We start from the raw sequence: 20,000 nt of genomic DNA on the forward strand, positions 1-20,000 counted from the left end.
TCACAAAGACACGTACGTACAAATACACACTCACAAAGACACGTATGGACAAATACACACTCACAAAGACACACACATCCTGTGATTGTGGAGTTACCCCAAGGGCACGTTCTGTGTGCAGGTCACAGTTCAACTAGGACTAGCTTGTTTAAGAGCTGCTCGCCTGGAAACTGAGGGGGGTATTCTGCCCCGAGGGTCTATGAGTGTGTGTGTGTGTGTGTGTGTGTGTGTGTGTGTGTGTGTGTGAGCTGAGTCAACGACAGGTGCGAGTGTAATGGGGGTGAATGGAGAGGGGGTATGAACGAGTGATCAATTTCAAATGAGCTTTGTAATACTGTTTATATTACTCGGGGTGTGGAAGCGATAAGATGATGATACATGGAAAGCTTTTCAAAGCTGAAGGCAGAACGAGAAGCATTTAGTTTGGATGGCAAAGATGAAGGTAAGGAGCCTGGCACGGGTCCTCATGTTCCCTCAGATATATAAATCACTGAATTAGTCACTTTGGGGCATTTATTAAGAATTCAGAAACAATGTCAGACCTTATGAAAGCCAAGTGGCCGTTCTGTCAGAGGAGTGGCAAAAAAAGAAGAAGAAATGTTTTACCAGAATGCTACAAAATTCAGGATGAAATGGGCGGGGCCTGAATTTTACTTCTATGTGTAAAAGTAAAAATTTGAAAGATGTAATGAGGTTCTTGAATAAAATGAAAACCTGCTCTTCCTCGGCCTATAAGGCCAAACTTTGCACCAAATATCACTGAAACTTGGAAACATAACCTAAACAAGCTCAGTAACTGCCAATTAAATACAGATTGAGCACGATCCAACCTAACGCCAGATAAAAGATATTGCGTTATACCACTGGGACATTTCCCTTCCGGTGAACAGTATAATTGAGTTCTGTCAGTTTGTTTTAATTGAGACTGGCAGATATTTGGTCCACGTTAAGAGATTCAACTCATGCCGTCATGATGTAGAACTGCAGACTGTGTGTCGATATCTAGACCCTCGGAGGTCCCTTGTGGACTCTAAAGTGGGGTTGGGGATGGTTGGGCTGTAACGTACCGGCCTCCAGCAGCATGCGGACAGTGTTCGGGTCGTCAGCCAGCGTGGCGTAGTGGAGCGCTGTGCAACCGTGGAAGCCGGCCCTGCTGCTGAGCCTGCTGCTAAATTCATCCTCTCTGGACACGAGGACTGTAGAGAGACAAGAGAGATTAGAGGGAAAGGAGCATGCATTGGTTTACAGAAAGACAGAAAAGAAAAAGCCACTGCTGGGTTACTACATTTCAGATTTCAGAGGATGTTCTTTTAACGAGAAAAAGAGAGAAAAGAGAGAAAGCCCTGAAAGATGGAAACAGCTCAACTCAAGAGTATGATGAATCAATGAACATCTTTGACTGGAATCGTTTGAGTCTTTAAATCCGGAATAACTTTCTTTAATCTATTTACAGTCAATGGTAAGGCCCCGGAAATTGTGACAATGATAACACTGCGGACTACAAAATTGTCTTTCCTGTTTCCAGCTTTGGGAGAGTTGTTCATTTTCACAGATTTAAGCTCAACTGTCCGACGTGATCGGAATAATGGGAGTTGTGTTTTAGGGCCTCCTTTGCTGTGCTCCTTACTAATAATAGAGATAGTCTATCATTCTCTCCTTACGTCTCTTTTTCATAAGAGCACTCATCTCATGCCACTCCTCTATCATCCATTTTTATTTTTTCCACCTCCTTCCTCTCCTCCTCGGTATCCATCAATTATTTTCATCACTTGCACCCTCTTCCTCCCTCCCCACTCCCTCTATCCCAATAACTTTGTCTCATCCATTTCCTGACTTCCTCGCCTCTCCCTCCCTCATCATCCCACCCATTTCCTCCAACCCCTCCCTCCCAACATCCACATCTTCTTCCTTCTCCTCCATCTTTAACCTCCCCCTCACTCCATCCGCCGCTGCTCTCTACCTTCTTTCCTTCCGCTCGCTTTCTTTCACTGCCTTCCTCCCGTCATTTTCTCCTTCCTTCATCAGTCTTACCCTTCCTCCATCCATCCCACTCTTTTTCTCCATCTCTACGACCATCTTTCTCTGCAGTGTGTCTCTCTGTGTGTGTGTGTGTGTGTGTGTGTGTGTGTGTGTGAGAGAGAGAGAGAGAGAGGAGAGAGAGACACAGGGCGGGATAATCATAGCTAACCCAATAAAGCGTCGCACAGGCCCCCCTAGCCCATCCATCAGCGTGCGTCTGGGAAACGCTTCCCCACGCTACACCGGCCCCACGTGGACCCAAACCTGACAGCCATATAAATGTCTGCAATATACATATCCCATATAAATATGTCTGCAGAAACCCAACACAGACTAGGGGGGGTATAGCGTGTGTGTGTGTGTGTGTGTGTGTCTTGTCTGCGCAGCTCGGTAGAAAAACAAATAAAACACACACTACTTGTCACAGAACATAGAAAACAAATAACACGGAAGAAATGAAACATGTACATATATGCAAATCTTTATGCAAATTATAATGTCTCATAATATCTGGTTCAACACTTAGGATTCATATGTGTAATATAGCAACCACACACACACAAACATGCGCGTGACAGATGCACACACAGTCACACAGTGTTGTTCTTCTCTCTCTCTCTCTTTTACCTTCCAGTGAGTGGATGCCTTTCTCTCGCGAGGTGTCGTAAACGTTGTTGAAGTGATCACCGGCGTTTGGGTCGGCACCGGCTTCCAGCAGAACCTTCACCACACTGGGGAACAACAAAAGACACGTTTAAATACATGATTGTAATAAATAAATGCCCGTGTGCACACAGACCAAAGCAGTAATAATTATTTTACAGCCAGCACCGCTTGAATATATAATCAAGTCTACGATACGGATAAAATCTTCTGTCTCAATATATGTATTTATATTGTTATATCAACATATATCTTGATATAGCAAATGTTCTGGGAGGTCAATTAAAAACGGTTTTTAGATGAAGTATCTTCGGGTCTCCAGGTTTTTGGTGAATCCAGTGAATTAAAAACAAATAATAATCATCCCATTTATGCAAAAATGTTGTAAATCCGATATTGTCATAAAGCAGCTTTGTGCCCACAATGGCCGAATACAACCAAAGATATAAAAGGGATAGCTACCTCGGTACATTGCTCAATCCTAATCAGGCCCTACTGTTTCCTAAAAACACGTGTCACAGTACCTAGTTTCTCCCGACTTCACAGCTTGAAAAACAATAAACACACCAGATGCAGATGTGAACATCTAATTACTCCGTTGACCACGGCTTCTTCCACCTGATTCACTTCCACTTCTAGTCCGCCCCGTTACGGTGGATACACTCCAATGGCCGCTTCACACGGCAGTCTGCTTTGTAACATGTACATATGTGTACATTGAAGGGGGTGAAGGGTCGGGCCTGTTTCCGGCCCCGTTGGTGGTGGGGGTGATGGGGTGTCTGTGTGTTTGGAGCGTACCACCCTTCAATGGAGCGTACCGCCTTATAGAACAAACACGAGAACCTCGGCAACACCACTCACTGTGACCCGGAGGACATTCCAGGTACCGTCTCTCCGTCGACAGGACACGCTCGCTTTACATTTACCACCGTGAGTGTGTTGCAGTGGCTTTGACATTGAGACATGGACATGAAGGCTATAGTCGACGGTAGTCTCTGCTCCACTGAGAGAGAGAAACGGGGGAGAGGGGGGGAGGGGCGAGGCGATGGCCGAAACGTGAACCCTGCCAGTATACGCTGCCGGCCGCCATTAAACCTGTGACTGTGTAATGCAGCCTGGGAGGGAGTGATGGATCATCTCTGGCTAAATGGTTATGGCAGGAGGGCCTGAGAGGGTTTAAATGGAGCTAAATGATTATTCAGAGGAGGATGAGGTGGACTTGTGTTTTTAGAGCTCACCACTCTTGACCACGTAACAGGCCACAGCTTCCATTTAGGAGCGGCCATTTAAAAGGTGACGTTTGAAAAGTCACAGCAACAAACAGTAACGTACTGGTTTCAAAAGATATTTAAAAGGGACAAACATTTATTAAAAACATTAAACATTTGAAAACAGACGGAGGCAGTCAAATATTTGAAGCATGTGTCCATAAATGCAACGTTTGATTTTGAACTAAAGATGAATCTGTGAATTTTTTCCCCGGGAACAACTTCACGATAAAATATTTATCAGAAAATAGTGAAAAATGCCTGTTGTAATATCCCAGAGCCTGAGGTGTTGTATGCAAATCGCTTGTTTCATCCGCCCAACAGCGTAAACCCAAAGATACTTCATCTACTATTAAATATGACAAAGAAAAGCGTCACATCTTCACATTTGGGGAAACTGGAACCAGGAAAAGTCTGAGATTTTGTGCTTTAAAATTGTCAACGTACGATCAAACTAGTCAGTGACTAATTAATCATTTCCGCTGTGAATGAATCTATTTGGGGTACGAGTACAGTCTCAAAAAAATCACAGTCCAGAGATTCCAGTACATCAGAATAACAGAATTTCCCCTCATCACCACGGACGTAAGTCAAACGTTGGTAGTTTGTGTTCCTGTGGGAGAGCGAGGCTGAGAACGGCCTGGCCAGGTCTTTGTGTCTGACCTCGCTGAGGGGGTATAAAGGACTATCGGGGGGGTCCCCCTTTGTTACTGTATCCGGGGGGCGGGGGGGGGGGGGCCGTGACCCACAGAGGGCTCTCCTCTCACCCTTGCAAGCACTTCTACAAACACGTCGACGCATCCTCCGAGACACACACACACACACACACACAACTTCCAGCTATACGGCTGGTCACACGAGGCTGGGCAGGACTGTGTGAAGAAATGAAACGGCCTGAAAAGGGTTAATGGCATCGGAAAGGTAAACACGGAGGGAGAAAGAGGGGAATACTGCAGAGGGGAGGAGGAGGAGGAGCGGGTGAAAGGAGGGAAGTGCCGCTAAAAAAAAAGATGAAAGAGGGAGATTTAATTATACAGGGTAGTGCTAAAACTAATGAGCTTTTGAAAACGCTTGATAGTTTTAATAATCAACTGATGATCGAGTGGCTAACTTTATTTGGGACATTTCGGAGAAGAGTCGCAGCACTAATTTGAGGCCGAACTGAAGGCACGCCGAGGTTAATTAGGTTAAACTCACATTGCAGAGGAGTGGGCCAAAGTTAGGACTTCAGACCTCCTAACACAATCTTAGAACTACCGAAACAACATCGTTTTACTTTCACAGCTAAACGGAGACTAAACGTGCGTCGTGGTTTGCCGAGGCGGGTAGACTCGTGCCGAGGTTGTCCACCAGGTGACTGGTGTTCCCTGCTGGGCGGGGGGGGGCAGGTGTTCCGTTCCCATCCTGCCCCGGAGGGGAAGACAGGAAATGGACACTTCCGTCTGTCCCGTGCGATAATAGACACCCGAGCCGAACTGACCATCCATGTCTCTGACCACCTGGTCCAGACGCTGGACCTCACTTGACCCCCTCTCACCTGGTGCACACCTGGGGTCAGATAGAAGCCAGGACAAGAGCTTAATGACCTGATTGGTCACAATGTTAGATTATTAAGTGTTTTCTTTATACATTTAATTTCTTCCAAAGGAGCCCTCCTCTGTGCTTCTACCTGAGGCTTCTTCCATTCCTTCCCCGTTTAAGGCTTTCATGGTTTCTCCTGATCAGAATCGAGGGTCTGAGGACATTTGTGATATTGGACTATATAAATAGAACTGCCATGTTTTCCTGTGGAGCCATTGAGCGAAAGGCATCATGCAGGTTATTTGCTGAGTTCTCCCCATTCCTACGAAAGAAAGTCATAATATACTGTACACACAGGTGCCCATCATGGTGGTCATCGGGGAGATGAAGTGCATTTCTTTGTCTACAGCTCAAAGTGTCAAATGTAGCCAACAGAACAATAACAGAATAAGATACTGTAATCATTTGAAAATGATTTTTTTTTAAATGTAAAGATTAATGCTAATTATTAAATTCAGCATATTTAAACACCGTCACTATTTCAAGTCCAACTTCCAACAGCTATTGCTCTAAAATGACTTATTCCATTGTTGCTATTTAGCTTTAATATCAATAAAGGTAGTGATCATGTATTACCTGCAGTTTTGTCATGAAAATGACTACTTTGTAGAAAGCTTAAGCAGCGTACAGTACGCTTGTTGAAAATCATTGCATGAAAACCCATTAATGTGGTGTTAATGTGGCACAGGTTAGATTACCCTTCAAGTATTTCTTTATGTATATTACCAGAGCCCACCTGAGGGAGTATTGTTTTGGTGTACTGAGAACGATACCTGTAAGACACGACGATGAACTGATTCTCACTGAACCATCACAGTCGTGTTGTATCAAACGACGAGAACATTTCACCGGGAGCTTCTCTCTGATTTCCACCACTATTCAATCCAGCTAATCCCGATCCCAAACCCATAATCCCACTCCACATCACTCTCTCTCCTCATCACAACTATTCTCTTCTTTCCCCCGACGAGCCACTCATCCTCTCGTTCTATCATCCCCTCCGCTTCCCCCCCCCGCCTTCCACCGCGGAGTCACTCGGCCGACAGGTCGGAACGGTCAACAGGCGTTTCACTCGGCTGAGCGCTCATTGTGCACGTGAATGCGCCGAGGGAGGGACAGAGGGAGAGAAAGAGAGATGGAGATGGCCATTGTGTGTTAAAGAGTGCAAATAGTGGGCCAGGCCCTGCGCCTCCCTGATTTAGCCCCACATCAAAGCTAAGCAAACACCCCCCCCCCTGATGTCTCACCCTTTAATTCTTACACACACCCCTCTACTCCACCTCTGATTCTCTCACACAGACGCACCTCGACATCTTAAAACACCGGAGAGGCTGCCTGATGGACGCTACGGCCTACAAACTCCAACCACAGTTATCACTTCTGGTGCAGACGGATATAACTACAGTGTGAGGGGGGGAGTTATTTAACAATAACATCCTCGCTGACACTCATAGCTACAGGCTAGACCTTGTCCGTGAGTAATGTTCCCTGTGTTTTCACTTAACGGCGGCAAATAAAGTTGTGTGTGACTGAGTAATAGGCAGTTGGCCTGTAAGATATTTGGTATAAACTCCCCTTGTCCGTGCGTTCACACAGGCATCCTCACTAGTGTGTGTGTGTGTGTGTGTGTGAGAGAGAGGTACGTGTGACTGATGTGTGTGAACCGATGTTCAGTCTTCCCTGCAGCAGCAGTGACGGCTCACTGGGGGGTTGGAAGACGGGATTAAACACAGAGGAGTGTCACTGCCTCGCTGAGTTATAGCACTCATAACACACACACACACACACACGACAGTGCAGTGACACACACACACACACACACACACACACACACACACACACACACACACACACAGAATATAGACTCACAACCAAATTTGTATCCGAAACACATTACATACATCAATATGTTACACGCCAGCGATCACTCAGCACACGTCATGTAAACAGAAAGACGTTCTGGAGCTCAAACGTCTCCACAAAGTGACATAATCAAAGCATATGATCACATGTGTCTCTGAGAACGAGTTACGCACCAGACAGCCAGTAGAAACGATTGAAACAATCAATTATTCTCATTAACAATTAATATTAAAATCATTCTTACAATTGATTGATTGTCGTCTATAAAATGGCATTCATTCACGATGTTCATCAAAATGTCCGGGTGTTTATTGTGACGTCTGCAAAGTGTCGCAATCCTACTCACAGTTCTGAATCTAAATGGAGCAGATGTTTCCATTTCAGTCGCATTATGAATTCAAACTCTCTTACCAACGTGAGGAGGCGGCAACTGTAACCCTGAGACTTTAAAGTAAGCTCCTTTTAAGCTATTTTCATATTCAAATTCCACATAATGCTTCTCACGGGCACATGAGGCCCTTAAACAAAAAACAAAGTGACCGCACAGTCCTGAAAAGAAAAGAAAAGAGCTCTGTAAATTGGATTTGGCCCGGCCTTAACCTCGGCCCCTCTCTGTGCCGTGTGTGCTCTGGGGGCCAGGAGGCTAATTTAATTTGTTGGACAGAAAGATGGGGGGGGGACCGTCTGTCAGTCTGAGAGTCGCACTTTGCACTTCTGAAGAACTACTGTAACAACTGGAGCGAGGGACACCGAGGACATATGGTCACGTACTGCCTGCATGTTACCGTTACACATGTTCACTCCTCAGAACTGGAAAAACACATGACTTGCTCAGTGAGGTTAGTCGGAGGAAACACAGACCTGTGCTGTCGGTTCATGGTAGCCACCATGAGAGCGGTCCAACCCAGGCGGTGGCGGTGGTTCGGGTCGACTCCCTCTTTTACCAGCCTGACGGGGGAGAAACACACGAAAAGTGGCTCTTAATCGACATCACCGTTAACGTCGACATATTGCAGAGTACTAAGAGAAGTGTCCATATCGTAGAGTGTTTTGTTAGTACGGTATCTTATACATAATGAGGCTGGAATAGAGATTTAATACCTTAAAAAGGGAACGAACACACATGAAGAGACATGGCGGTCCAGCTGCTTGTGTGACTCATGTCTCACAGACCGGCCTTGTTAGACACACCAGCATGAAACCGGCCCGAGATATCTTTGTCTTTATCTGAAGCCACACACTTGCTCCTTGACCAGTTAATGTGTCTGTGTGTGTGTGTGTGTGTGTGTGTGTGTAAGCCAGGTGCGTGTTGAGTTTTCTGCCCGAGGCTATGACATCAGGTACTGGAGTGGCACAGTCCTCGTAAGTCTGTGTGTGTCTCTGTATGTGTGTGTGTGTGTAAGTGATCTGTCTGTCGTCTCGTGGGCCGTGCAGACAGACAGTGTGTGTGTGTGTTTACAGTCAACACGGTGGCCTCTGTCTGGCCTGCACTCAGCTCCGATGCTCTCTGGCTCTGTTTTCACTGCCTGGTCCAGAAGCTCACCACTACAGCTGCGGCCGAGCTTTTTCGGGGGAATGGAAGCGGCTCTTTAGCACCTTTTATTTTACCAGATGGTTAAGTTAAAGAAGGGACATCGTGTGGGGTTCTATTTCACATGTAAATGGCGAGAATTGGACATACATCATTGTAGATGTCAAGTAAATCAAACGACTATCTCATTTCTAGAAACAGAGGGGACACTATGCTTAGAGTGACATTTCAGCCATATTTTGGGTCCATTTTCTGTATATTTTAAGTGTCTTGACATGTGAATCTGGCAAACCTGCCCTTTAATTAAACTTGGATATTGTCCAGCCAATGTCTCCTTCCAATGTGGCAGAGAAACACAACAGAGCGTCAAGAATATCTGTGAAATCAACCCCTTAAGAATGGGTTTACCAACCTGAAATAAATCTATTAATGTGTCAAAATACCATCTCAAGATGATACAATGATTCACCACAGTGGAAGCACAACATGCCTTCATAAAAGTCCGTGTGAAAGCGAGACGTCTGTCCTCTCCACTGCCTCTCAACAGACACACCCGGACACTCTGACACCTCTACACACTGAACCGAAGCACTTAACACATCTGCGACCCGCTGACTGTCTCGCTGCACTCTCACCTACACCATCTGCCAAGCGGTGCACAGGTAACCCAAGCCGGCAAATGGAGACACACATGGATAAACACATGTAGGCTGAGCTCATGGACACACTGTACACACACTCACTGATTTAACGCACGTTTACACGGTTGTTGCCCAGAGGTGAGCCATCCACCAATATGATGCACAATGCGTTTTTGTCTCTTATTGCATCACAAGCAGACCTTCCGCACCATCTTTTAGGATCATGGCCCGTGACTACAGTGTGTTCACTTCTGTCTGTTTGCACAGTAACTCAAGATTTGTAATGCAATATTATCAGCTGAACAGATGGGACCGGGAAGTACTTTAAGACCTGTTGTGCTCCTTTTTTGGTTGATTGTCTCTGAGTGTGCAGGGGGGGGGGGGGGGGATTCTATAAGACTCAGAGGAAAGAAGAAATAAATAAATAAAGGTAATGCAAAGTGAACAAAACAGGCACACTGTTGGAATGGAGCTCTGAGAGGCCGAGTGTATACGTCCATCCTGCAAACACACAGATGGTTCTCTACCTCCACCTGGTGGTCATTAGTGGGACTACAGCTACAGGTGATATAACTGGCTTCATGACTGCAGATGATCGTAGCTGCTCTACAAACTGGACAAAGCAGATGATCTGGCATTTACACAAGGCTATGAGATCTGAACGACACTAAAGAACAGAAGATTAAGGATAATTTACATCCAAAATAAATCATCGGTAATATAGATATAATGGCCAAATAAGTCATTCAGTTGAGCACAGAGCATCCCAATATCAGTTGAAAACCGTATTTTCCTCATACAGTCCACTGCCAACATGACAAATTGACCAAAAAATGTCTGTCATATAATTTATTATTATTTATTTAATGTATTTATAATCTGTTTAACACCTACAACACCCTTAATACTCTTTGTAGCCTCCTTGAATCATGTGCTTCACAATGAAGAGAGCCAACAATGCTTCTACATGCTATGGTGCTAGCATGTGCATGTCCAAAGGGTTGTAGTGTATACAGGTCTGTCAGATCTGTCAAATATGTATTTGAAACATACATTTTTTTGTATAAAAGTGGACAAACACTGTGATCTGGAAGAGTCAGTGATGTGTGTGTGTGTGTGTGTGTGTGTGTGTGTGTGTGTGTGTGTGTGTGTGTGTGTGTGTGTATGTGGTACCTGGCCACATCTTGAGAGTTATTGGTCCTCGCTGCCTCCAGAAGAGCATCACCTTGTTATTTGCAAAAGCAGAAAACATGAAACAAGAAGAATACAGAGAGCTTGAGTAGACATAATTAAGAATGTGCCAGTACTGTAGTTCAAATCCAATTCCCCAAATGTTTTCTTTAACTCAGTTGACCACTATGACACCTGTGGGGAATTGTGTGCAAAAATGCTGGCCCTATATAATGTTATCAATTAACAATATTTGCTATACTAAGTCAGACACAGTGACTGACAGTGGATAAAGCCTACCTTTGTTATCAGAATCTTTCTTCAGGCAGAAGGCCACTGCAGCAGCAGACAGCACCCCGACGGAGGCCGCTCCTGCCCGGCCGGCTCCTCCACCTGTCCCCCGGCCCTCACCACCACCACCGCTCTGCCCGCTCTCCTCCCAGTACTGGTTGTTGTTGCGCCCTCTGCTGGCCAGCGCCGCCCACGAGCCGCGGCGGTTCTGCAGGCTGGACAGCCATCTAGGGGCGAGATGGTGGTACTGCACCAATGGGTTCACACTGGCACCGGGGGTCTCTTCGGCTAAAATCCCCCGTCTGGAGACTCGCGAGGTGGACACGATCGGGTTGCAGTTGATCTCTGTCTCGCGGACGCCCTGGCACGTGGCGCCGCTTGCGCTGGTCTGGAGCACGCGGCGGCACGGTGACAGGCTGCGCGACCTTTGCGCGATCAGCCTGGTGGGAACAGATGATAACATGGCGATGAACTCACCACAACAACTAAGCGTGGGGTGAATCCCTCAGTCCGGCGGTTATTCCAGAGAGAAGCGGAAAACCCCCACAGACCGGGGCGCGTTTATTACGATGTAACAGCTGCTATATTACCTCGATCTACAGGCAGCTACTTACAACCATAGAGACGAAAACAACCGCTTTCACCTCATCGTTGCGTAGATGTCACTAGAACGCGCGGTGCAGTCTGGGAAATGTTGTTTGTGTGTTTCTCGTTTACGGCAAGATATGTATCTGTCACGTACTTCCGTGTTCGCTTAAATCAAGTTAAACTGCAGTGAGGAACGTTATTTTTTAAACGTCTTTGTCTTGATTTACAGGATATCTGTCCTGCATTTGATTCATCGGTAAAATGTAAAACAGCTGTTGATTATTACGCTGTTTGGATGCTCCACAGTTGGCCCTTAGCTTCACATCACAGGTTGGTTTATTCACTGTATCAGACAATAACAGAGCCGTTTAGGATTTCTGGCCCTTTCGTATACATATTTACCTGAAAGGACCTGAGGATAACAGCACAGACGGTGACATACATTTGATGACACAAGCAGTTGTTTTGTGTCAGTGTACTTGTCCTTGTGATAGTTCACAACGGCCACCAGATGGCATCAAAGCACAGGGCTGATGGAGGCCGAAGTACACATGCTGTTGCAGGCAAATGTCATCGCCTCAGTTTGGGACATTATGGAGAACAGCTGGATAAATCGGTAATTGTCATTCAATTAAAAGAATGCCAACACAATTGTAGACCGAGAGGAGAGAGTAGTATTTAAAAGGTAAACACAGCCTTCAAAGTTGTGTAGACATTGCAACACTATCACATCACATGCTAGTTTACTGAGGTTCATTTTCTCAATGGGACACATGTTGGTGAAATGTAATGTCAATCCCATTAGAAATCACGTGCTTTCATTTCAGTACAAAACTATCAAATCATTCTTTAATTCATTCTTATTTTCTTATCTCTCGTGTGACTCAGTCCTTTTATCTTTGAGTGGGCCTGTCTGTCTCACAATCCCTCTCCCCAAGCATTCAAGGATGGCTGGAGAGCATAAGATACACTGTATGATATATTGTTGATATACCTTCCTCACCAAAGTGCACACACTTAGCTGGGGATGTGGGGTTTTCTTTGGACGTGATCTGCATTGTTGTGACTGCAAAAGATAGAACAGAGGATAACTTTGGGGAAATCATTGTGGAAAACCTGATGGACTGGAAATTATTCAAAGTGTTCTAATATGAGTAAACACACACACACACATACACACACACACACGACTACAAAAGCAGCATTGTTTACAGAATTGCTTGTCTTTAAAATCACAGTGAAAGTGCATTTTGAGAGCATGTTCCTTAGGTTTTTGTAAATGTTATTCTAGAAATGTGATGCTGCAGCAGACATCAATGAAGAAAGGTATCATTCGACCTTTTAAAGCAATGGTATATCAGTAAATCAAAGCAATATCATTTAATTTAGTTGCAGGAATGCCTACTACTGGGTGGTGTTTTCATCTAGCCGACACCTACTTGCATTCGATGAGGTTTCCTCTAATGATGCATTGTATTCTAGGAAAAAAGTGAATGCCACTTTCGTGTGACTACAATACAAGTAAAACCAATCTGACATATACAAGCATAGGTTGTAATTTATTAGATGGGTATGTTGAGTGCTGGCAATAAGCTTACTGTGGCTCACCAGACAATCATTTAGGACATCATGCTCTGCCATCATAAATCCACTAGCACTTTTACCAGCACTCCCTAAATCTAAATATCAATGTGGGTTGTCTGCTGGTCAGCAATGGCCCCTCCAGTTTGGGAACCACTGTTTCAGACATACTAAATAGTTTGCATGTTTAATGTTTTGATAAATATAGAGTGCCCTATTCATGAGAAAAGTCCCCTCTCACTCGCCTCTCTTATTGGGTCAGAGGTCACGGTCAGCAATGGAAAACTTGGTGCTATTACAGGGTTTTATTCATAATGTTTATTCAAAAGACAGTTTCAGTGACAAAAAAAGCTGTTTTACATCTGTGCAAAGAAAGAGAGTGAAGGGGATCACAGGGGTGTACAGTAGGCTACCACCACAAAATGAAACATTTCTGCACATAAAAAACTTGCATGGCCTATCCTTGTTTTCTATCTTTACACAAATGTGTGGTTCTAAGAAAATGTAAGGTGTTCCACTTTAGGTTATTTGAGCCTCAAGATGTCGTGAGAACACCCACAGATCAAATTGAGTGAAGGAGGCCGATAATGAGCTTACACACTCCAAGATGAAAGGAGGGAGAGCGATGGGGCAGAAAATGAGTGAGTGAAAAAAAGATGGAAACAAAAAAGGCAAGCAGAGTGAGGAAATAAAACAGTGACACTTACAAACATATTGCATGATAACACATTTAAATGGGTGTAGTTCTCACTATGCGAGTTTATACCTCGTGTTACTTGATGCAGTAATGAACAGTTCACAAGGAAGCATGACCCAAAAAGTGAACGACTTCCAAATAAGCTACACGTCAGCCTACAGGAACCAGGCGCGCCCCCGCTGCTACCTGAACTAACTAGTTTGCACACAAAAAAAGTGCGTGTGCGTGGTGTGATAGCGCGGGTTGCGTTCAAATACTGTCGGCAATATGAAAACGACGAACAAACAGGGTGACCATACAGGAGTTTATTGCATTTAAACTGTATGGAAAAAAACAGGCCGTTTGTTATTATAGAAACATACTTGAAAATAGTTTGTCTGACAATTTGGAAATGTCAGACCACACAACTCTTATGACATGAGATGATCCATAGGCTCAACAGCCTATGGATTCATGGATCAACAGATCAAACATGTACCAAGTGTGAGCGTGTTGCTGAACTTTCATTACAGATCTGCTTTCAAAGGTTGCGCTACACTTTCATCTGTTGGCTGGTGTGATCTTTTCTCCAGCGCCAATGCTGTGATCTTCCATAACTTGTACAGGAAGAAACAGTTTTATAACACTAGTTTGATGAGTTCCTTACACCACTGTCACATTACTGTTGGTACAACCAAATTATTATGATACGAAATAGGCTTATCAATCTTAATTTGATGTGAACATAATATAACTAAATATCTGTAGGCTACTTCTTGTGTAACAGGTAGAGTAACGTTACCGGAATGTTACCATCTGTTTCTGATTAACATTAATTGGCTAAAGAGGTCAAGCTAATCATAATGCTCCATAACTCTTAAGCTTTTCATCACGCGTGAGTGATTCAAAACAGCCAGGACAAACAACAACGTGAAGCACTTTCAATTGTTGAGTGAAACAAACAAAGACAGTTGTTTTGACCAGCTGCAGATAGACTATACAGTCTGTAAGCCAACAACAACAAGTTATAAACTCTGGCCTTGCCCATACAGATGTGGCATTACATGTCTTAATGGCCAGCTGTTTTCAGGATATATTTCAGCCCTTGTGTCTTTTTAAATAGGGTCAAATTAACCACATTAAATAAATATAAGTATGGATAGTGCTATTTATTGCAAGTTTTCATTCAGCTGTAACTTTACAAATACAAAGAACAAAATATCTTGACAGGGCATACCTGAGAGCTTTACGAGGAGCACCTGAAGGCAGCACAGGGAGGCGTTTCCACTGGGTAACTGCGTCGCTTGCCTGTGCAGCCTGATTTCTCCCCCCCCCCGCCCTCCCTCCCTCTCTCCCCCCACTCACATCCCTCTCTTCCTCTTATTTCTCACCGCATCTCCTCCACCACCTGCCACAGCAGCGACGCAGCGATGGAGAACCGCCGCAAATGATCGCAAGCTCACGCAAGACTTCGCCAGAGAGAGAGAGAGAGAGAGAGAAAGAGAAATAAACAGAGGAGTAGACAGATAGAGAGGGAGACACAGAGATAGAGAAACGGAGAGACGTGCGGAAACAGAAACATATGGTTCGTCTGAAGTGCGGCTGTTTCTAAGGACTGCCTAACCGAGCTGAAACTTATTCAACCACCGGGATCAACTAAAAGCTGCATCCGTTTTGACACTTCTTTGCATTGTGTGTGTGTGTGTGTGTGTCCTCTCACCTGTGCTAGACTGCGCTTTATTCACCTCTGTTTCATTAGTTTGTACAGGCTGGACTGCGGTTGTTGCACCTCCCTGAACGCGCACACATACACGCGCACTACACTGGTTATCACAAGACGCGGTGCAGCCCGCAAAAAGCTTCTTGCGAGGAGGAAATTGAATCAGACAAATTATTCCCACAGAAGAGGAGTCACGAGTGGCTGGCGTCTCTGATTCTCTTCATTCTCCCCCGGCTCACCGTGCCTCCTCCGGGCCCAACAGGAGTCTCCTAGAGCCCCTCTCTCTTCTCCTCCTCCTCCCCCCCTCCTCCCTTTCCCCCGGTAACGAGCCATGTCTGGACGCACTGTGACCATCCCGGACGACCGGGCGTTTGCCAGCTTTAAGGCGGAGTGTCTGTGCGAGGAAGGCTGGAGCATAAACCACAACAAGGGGGACATCACGGTGTGGACCCAGGGTCTCGAGGAGGGGAAGTCCATCCACAAAATCAAGGTGAGACTGTTTCACCTCCGCACAGGGACGAAACACAAAATAGGGGAAGTCCTCAGCATATGTTAAAACAAAGTCTACATTTGATCTGTATGCTCATTTTCTATTGGGAGGAGGAAATAAAGAAGCACTGCTGTGTAATCGGGCTGGCAGAGAACTGCCTTTTCTAAATTCCCATATGATTAAAACTGCTGACATGCTTTAACTGCTCCTTTTTTTTGCTGCATGGTAGTTGCAGAGGCTTCTACAACCCTCTAACAGCTCATTGCATTTCAAAGAAATGTATTCAGATGACGTGGCATATTATATGTTGTCCCTTCTTTTTAATAATCACACAAACAAATGGGTTTAGTTAATAGTCCCGAAATAATGCTGACAGTGCAACTGTAAAGCCTGCAGCATGCAACTTTTTTTCATTGTCACTGTTTAGTGAACACATCCTGTGTTAGATCCACTTATCTATTTATAAATGTGTACAGTGGCTGGGTTGTGAATTTATGCCTGATGCACACTATGAGAAATCCCCGGTATAGAGAAGTGAGAGCCTCAGGAGTCAGGTTCTCTTCTCAGGGGAGTAGATGCCATTAACCTCTGGCAGTGAAACTATTTTCACATCTCTAAAGCAGTAGTATTAGGTAGTGTTGAGTATACGATTTCAGCTTACTTTGTTGACTTGGAGTTAGTTCTGCATACAATGTGTCATTAATTTAACCCATCACGGGGAAGTGACGAAGAGCTGAAATAGTGCAGGAGACAATATAACTGACAATTTTAAGGTTAAAGACATTATTTTGGTAACTTGTGATGGTCGTTTGTCATTATTTGTAGGTATTTTATTACCTACCAGTTAGCCAGCCCTAGAACTGCATTAGAGTACAGTTTGACATTAATACAGTAACACAAGTTGCAGTAGGTGGAAACAAATGTAGCTCCAATCATTGTTTAGGTAAGCTAATGTGAAAGTGCTTCCCTATCTAGGCAAATAGCAGTCGTGGCAGTTTATCTCGAATGTGAATGTTTGTCTTGGGAGTCGATGTGGAGGCGTCATCAGGAATGGCTGTGCCACTTTAAGCCATGGAAAAACTGCTGTGTACCATCTAACACGTTATATGTGATCTCGTCATTAATCATGATTCGTTAGTGTTCCTGGACAGAGACCCATGGGAACAAAATGAATTCAGCACATTTGTGGCATAAACATACATGAATACTAGATGATTAAAGAAGTTTGCACACATGTTAAGATAAAAAGTGACAGTTTAATGCAATTTTAAGCTCCTCTATCATTCAGATTATTCAGTTATTTGAAGAAAATTACGGGGATGAATAATGTGTCAATGTATAAAAAGCTACTTGCGGTCCATTCATACATATATACTTAGGTCATATATAACTAAAAAAAAAAAGTGAAAAGATTTTCATCCTACAGTCTCCCCTTAGCCTCACGCCTGACTGACTGGCAATTTAGAGCTCAACTGGCTCAAATCTCCTAAATCTACTAAAGTGTTGTCACTTTCACTTTAAGACCGATTTAGCTTCACAGCTCACAGTTTTTGGGAGTTTGCTTCTACTTTTCCGACCTGTGCAGGGCTTTCTGATCTTTCCGAATTGTGATTACTGTAATTTTACTCTGGGATACATTGCCCTCTGTGTAAACAAGTATATAAACGTGTGTGTGTGTGTGTGTGTGTCTTCCTGCTGGTATATCCGGGTCCAAGGAGCGTGAGCGAGCCACCAGGTGTTTACTTTGTTAAATATAGTGTGTGCATGAATGGGTGTGTGTCTGTGTCCATATGGGTGTGCAGGAGCCACAGCAGCAGAGGGATTTTCCCAGCCACCATCTATCTACTGTATGTTTTACCTGTGAAGCTGGGTCTTGTGTGTGCGTGTGAGTGGCGTCAACGGGCCAATCAGGAGAGTGTAAAATGGCCATTTGTGTGCAGAAGGAGAGGTGTATCATGCCTGCATCAGCTGGGTAATACGTGTGTGTGTTTGTGCGTGCGTGCAGTGGTTAAGGACAGGTGTGTTTCCTCGGGACAGCTCAGCAAACAGAGACAAGTAGAAAGTGCACATGGACACACATTTGGAGTTTGAATGGGGCTCCTATCTATACCTGCCACTTTATCTTTATGTAAATAAGACAGGAGCTTTATTTATTTATTTCTCCTCACAAAATGGTGACGTAATTGTAGTTGTGTGTTAATGAGGCTGATGGTGTGTATAGATCATGCTTATAGATGTGGGTAAGGGTAGGGGCATGCAGCGATGCCACAGATACTGCTCTTCTATTTATAGACGAAATAAAAGCATGCATCTTTGCTGATGCATTTTGAATGATTAATGTCAGTGTTGAGCATGAATAGCAGTAATATATATATATATTTATTCAAACCTGAGAGAGAGGGAACAGTCTGGCAATCATTATCATTAGCAACCTAATTATCATCAGCCCCATTATCGCCATTATCCCTTGCCATGTTCATCTATAATAACTTTTGGTATCACAGTGTAATAACAGTAGCCTTCCCATCATATCATTTGTCAGCACATGACTCCACGCACAATGCACAATGGGTGTGTGTTAGTGTGTCGGTGGTTTTTGGTTACTGTAATAGTTTGACAAACTGCATCTCTGCCATGCACACACACACACACACACACACACACACACACACACGTATATACATATACTGGAGACTCCTGGGTTTGCTTTCTCACTACTGACACACAGGGAAGCCCAGCTGTGAATCACACGTTACCCACTCTTCCATTTTCTTTATTTTTTTTGTGTTCATAATTGTCTTCTGCAATCATGCATCACCACCCAGAGGAGCAAACGATGAGAGTACAGAGCGAGGGATGGAAGATGGTGGCGGATAGAGAAGAAGATTTGGTGAGACAGGGAATAAGGAAGAGAAGGAGTAGTAGGTGGTGTGGGTTGGATGTGAAAAGGTCGGAGGTCATGGGTGTTCTGCGTGGGCAGTGGGCGCAGTGTGGACTCGGACCTGGCAAAAGACTCACCAAACCATACACACACACACACACACACACGTATTGTTCGTGTACCTACTTGTCTGCCTTTTTGTCTCCCTCCATCTCTGCTTTATCTCTCTGAACTCCCTTTCACCCGCCTCTATCTCTGTCTCCTTGCTTCATCTGTTGACTTCACTGAATTAGTGTGTAATAGAATTAAGCACACATGTACTTAGCTGGCTGTAGGTCTGCATTCTGCACTGAATGCCTTCTGCTCCCCACAGTTCTCTTCTTTTGCCTTTTCATTTGGTTTTACTTCTTCCTCCTACTCCTGTTTCAGTTTGCCTGTGAACACAACACATTCATTATTCTCCCTGGTCTTTTGTGACCTGCGAGTCCTCTCCATTCTGTCTACACATGGATATCAAATATAAGATCATTATTTACGTATGGTTGCCTTCTGTAGATATAATACATTGCAGTATCTGTTTTTTTTTTTTTTGCTGAGTGCTTTGGCACAGTCTAGTTTGAAAATCGCATCATACTGTATATACTGTATGTGTGTTTGTACTTCCAGTGTGGAGAGTTCTTGGTGGAGAGTAAGAAATAAGCCTTTAATTATGTAACAAGCAAAGCATCAGCAGGACTCATAATGCATTATTATTTCCCTGTAATGTCAATCTGCAGTCATCCCCTCATTCTGTACCCCACACTCCCTCTCTTAATGCTCAGAGTCATCTCTGGGTAATAACAGAATACATGTGAAAAGTTTTAACTATTGTATTCAATAGACTGACAATGAATTAGTTCAGGCACATCAGTATCAGATGACTACCGACGTTTGAACAGTCGATGAGCTCGTCTTTGTAATCTTCCTCCTCCATGTTCTGGTTTCTTGAAAACAGTGCCGGAAACTTTACTGACTTAAAAGTTTTTACACTACAAAGT

At 44.3% G+C, this 20,000-nt stretch overlaps 2 protein-coding genes across 2 annotated transcripts in view; one reads left to right on the forward strand and one right to left on the reverse strand.

Annotated features, from left to right (window-relative positions):
* clpb (ClpB family mitochondrial disaggregase) overlaps positions 1-13,140 on the reverse strand; it is a 29,265-nt gene extending 16,125 nt beyond the window's left edge. Inside the window, exons 1-5 of the mRNA XM_031860649.1 lie at positions 11,037-13,140; positions 10,740-10,791; positions 8,256-8,342; positions 2,647-2,750; positions 1,068-1,196 (exon numbers count right to left, since the gene is read on the reverse strand). Coding sequence (XP_031716509.1) covers positions 1,068-1,196; positions 2,647-2,750; positions 8,256-8,342; positions 10,740-10,791; positions 11,037-11,490 — 826 coding nt within the window. The 5' untranslated portion in view covers positions 11,491-13,140. The remainder of the gene's footprint in view (positions 1-1,067; positions 1,197-2,646; positions 2,751-8,255; positions 8,343-10,739; positions 10,792-11,036) is intronic.
* A 2,088-nt stretch (positions 13,141-15,228) lies between these two features.
* stard10 (StAR related lipid transfer domain containing 10) overlaps positions 15,229-20,000 on the forward strand; it is a 13,254-nt gene continuing 8,482 nt past the window's right edge. The window contains exon 1 of the mRNA XM_031861204.1: positions 15,229-16,082. Coding sequence (XP_031717064.1) covers positions 15,924-16,082 — 159 coding nt within the window. The 5' untranslated portion in view covers positions 15,229-15,923. The remainder of the gene's footprint in view (positions 16,083-20,000) is intronic.

Source organism: Anarrhichthys ocellatus, unplaced genomic scaffold (assembly GCF_004355925.1).
Source record: "Anarrhichthys ocellatus isolate YVR2014 unplaced genomic scaffold, GSC_Weel_1.0 scaffold24, whole genome shotgun sequence".
NCBI classification, from domain to species: domain Eukaryota; kingdom Metazoa; phylum Chordata; class Actinopteri; order Perciformes; family Anarhichadidae; genus Anarrhichthys; species Anarrhichthys ocellatus.